General features: G+C 35.0%; 1 protein-coding gene across 1 annotated transcript in view; it reads left to right on the forward strand.

Annotated features, from left to right (window-relative positions):
- The window catches only part of LOC137997961 (DNA ligase 3-like), a 28486-nt gene that overhangs the window by 13275 nt on the left and 12711 nt on the right, over window positions 1-2500 (forward strand). Inside the window, exons 11-13 of the mRNA XM_068844305.1 lie at window positions 342-410; window positions 1361-1423; window positions 1859-1938. Coding sequence (XP_068700406.1) covers window positions 342-410; window positions 1361-1423; window positions 1859-1938 — 212 coding nt within the window. The remainder of the gene's footprint in view (window positions 1-341; window positions 411-1360; window positions 1424-1858; window positions 1939-2500) is intronic.

The following is a 2500-nucleotide window of genomic DNA, read 5'->3' on the forward strand; positions in this document are numbered from 1 at the left end:
GGAAACGAAGCAAGTTCCCCCTGAACAACATGGGAACTTTAACGATAAACTTTGTCACCAAACTTGCCTCATGTCGACTCAACTGAAAATCGCAGTCTCCATGTTTTCAGAGCAGGAGTGTGAAGCACTGTGCTTCTGTTTATACAACATGGAAAATCAAAATGGTATTGGCTTTCCTCATTCCAGGTGTAAGTTTTCCTTTGGAATGTTCATTGCCAAAGTACATGTTGTCTGTAGTCGTAATAAAATGAATGATGTGTCCAAAAACTCTGCCTTTTTTAAGAGACAATCACTGTGGATGACCTTTTTGTCTCATGACAGTGTCTCTTTGTCAATATTAGGTAGCTCCCATTAAAGATTTTCTCCCAAAGGCCTGTCCCCATGGCAACAGCCTAATATTGGACAGTGAGGTAAGAAAATATATTCAGTCTGATAGTGGTACAAAGCTATGATTCATTCAAGCTTGCAGTTTGTGGGGCCCTGCTCAGAAAGAAGCAACAAGAAGCAGATGTAGATTGGCAAAATTTGAAATGACAAAATAAATTATAATAGAAAACCACAAACAGCAGGCTGTAGCTTGTCATAAGAACGTGAAAGTTCTTTTATTCTAACTTGCTGTGACGCTTTGTGGATGTTTCTTGATATCTGAAGCAAACAGACAAGCAAGTTTTAATATTTAATTTTTGCCAAAATGCACATGTCAGCCCCATGTTTTCCACAAGCCATACAGCTATTGTAGCTGTTAATGCAAGCTACGCCGAATCTCACTGATTGTAGAGAATAAAGAATAGTGATGAAAGGAACAATAATGCTACATTTATGCATTGGGAAGTAAAGAGACCAATATTGGCTGTTTATGAAGCATGACTTGAGTTTAATTTGGGGCCACTGGACTCAAATCCTGTAAATGGTCATAGCAGGATATTTTGTACCTGAAGCAAGTGCATTCGAATGCAGGACCCTACAGTGTAAAACCTGTAGCTATGCTGCTACATGTATTTGCCTCTCTCCCCGTCCTTGTGTTCCACTTAAAGAGTTGTGTCTAACAACAGACAATTGATTTTTGTCAGTCAATGAGGCCAGTTTAGGGGTGAAACTTTAAAAATAATTTATTAGGCTAGGCTTTTCCCCCAATTTCAATCTGAAAGTATTAGTACATTGTAGTCTATATCATTTTGTTGAACATGACACTATTATTATGTTTCTGTCTTCATGAATAAAATAATTACTGGCAATATTATTTGTAAATAACATTAAAATATATTATTTTATAAATAATTAATGTTTTTTTATCTTTGCCCTCATTGGACCATGTACATTGTAAATATCAAGGTTGTTTTTAATTATTTCCTTTTAATAGGTGTTACTTGTTGATACCAAGACAGGCAAACCTCTGCCATTTGGTACTCTGGGAATCCACAAAGTATGTAGCAAACGTAGATTCTTTGACAACTGGAAACAAAAGAAACTGTTTTCTTTCCTTTTTTTGCAATATGTTTTGTCATTGTGAAATAATTTTAAATACTGTACTTATGCAAGCTGCAATCCTGGCAATTTACCTCACAGTCTTATTGCCTCCTTTTCTGCTTATCTCTTGAATTTTACAAAACGAGGCTGGTAGTCAGTGGGCCCTTTACCTACTGCAATAATAAATTTAGCAATAATTGATAAAATAATAATTATATATTTTATCAGTTAGTAAGGAGTGTGAAAGCCAGTTGAAGTTTTATTGTTGACATAGCACATAAAGTTCACATTGTGTACCCCTGCAGCTCCCAAATCGGTTCAAATATTTTTTACTGTTGCCCTCTTTGCCTGAAACACTGCATACTTATCTCTTTGTTTCGTTAATTCATAGAAATCTGCTTTCAAGGATGCAAGTGTATGTTTGTTCATCTTCGACTGTCTTCAGTTTAATGATGAAAACCTCATGCAAAAGTAGGTTTAATACCTGTAGGAGAAAAACGATCCGTTTTATTGACTGAACAATCTTTAAAACTGCTATTTCTCAAGCTTAGGCAAAAAAATGTTTAAAACCCTCAGATGAGTTGAAAACGTTTCCCTTTTTGTTTTTCTCTTTGTAACAGTCTTAAGCCTTGTTTTAGAGTATGATAAGGAATATTAGACACAGAAGATCAAAATTGAACTGGTGTGAAAAATTGTGAACCAAAAAAAGAAAAGATTTGAATCACAACACAATATTTCCAACTGATTTAATTTATTAATAGTTAGTCACTAGTATGGGTTCTTTTAAACCTACGTACCTTTAGTTATAATTAACCTGAACTCACGGTAATTTAAGTCGTGTTCATCTGTTTTAATGTTAATTTTCGCGCTGTTAATTAAGTTGTGGGTTAATTTCGGCGACCTTACATGAAGTTACCATTGTTTTCCCCCAAATCTGTGACACACTCCAGACCTAGCCAAACAATATATTTTATTCGCGCACTTTCAATCTTCCACATTTAGTAAATCTTTTACTGTACTTCAACTACATTTT

The sequence above is a fragment of the Montipora foliosa genome, chromosome 3 (assembly GCF_036669935.1).
Source record: "Montipora foliosa isolate CH-2021 chromosome 3, ASM3666993v2, whole genome shotgun sequence".
Taxonomy (NCBI): domain Eukaryota; kingdom Metazoa; phylum Cnidaria; class Anthozoa; order Scleractinia; family Acroporidae; genus Montipora; species Montipora foliosa.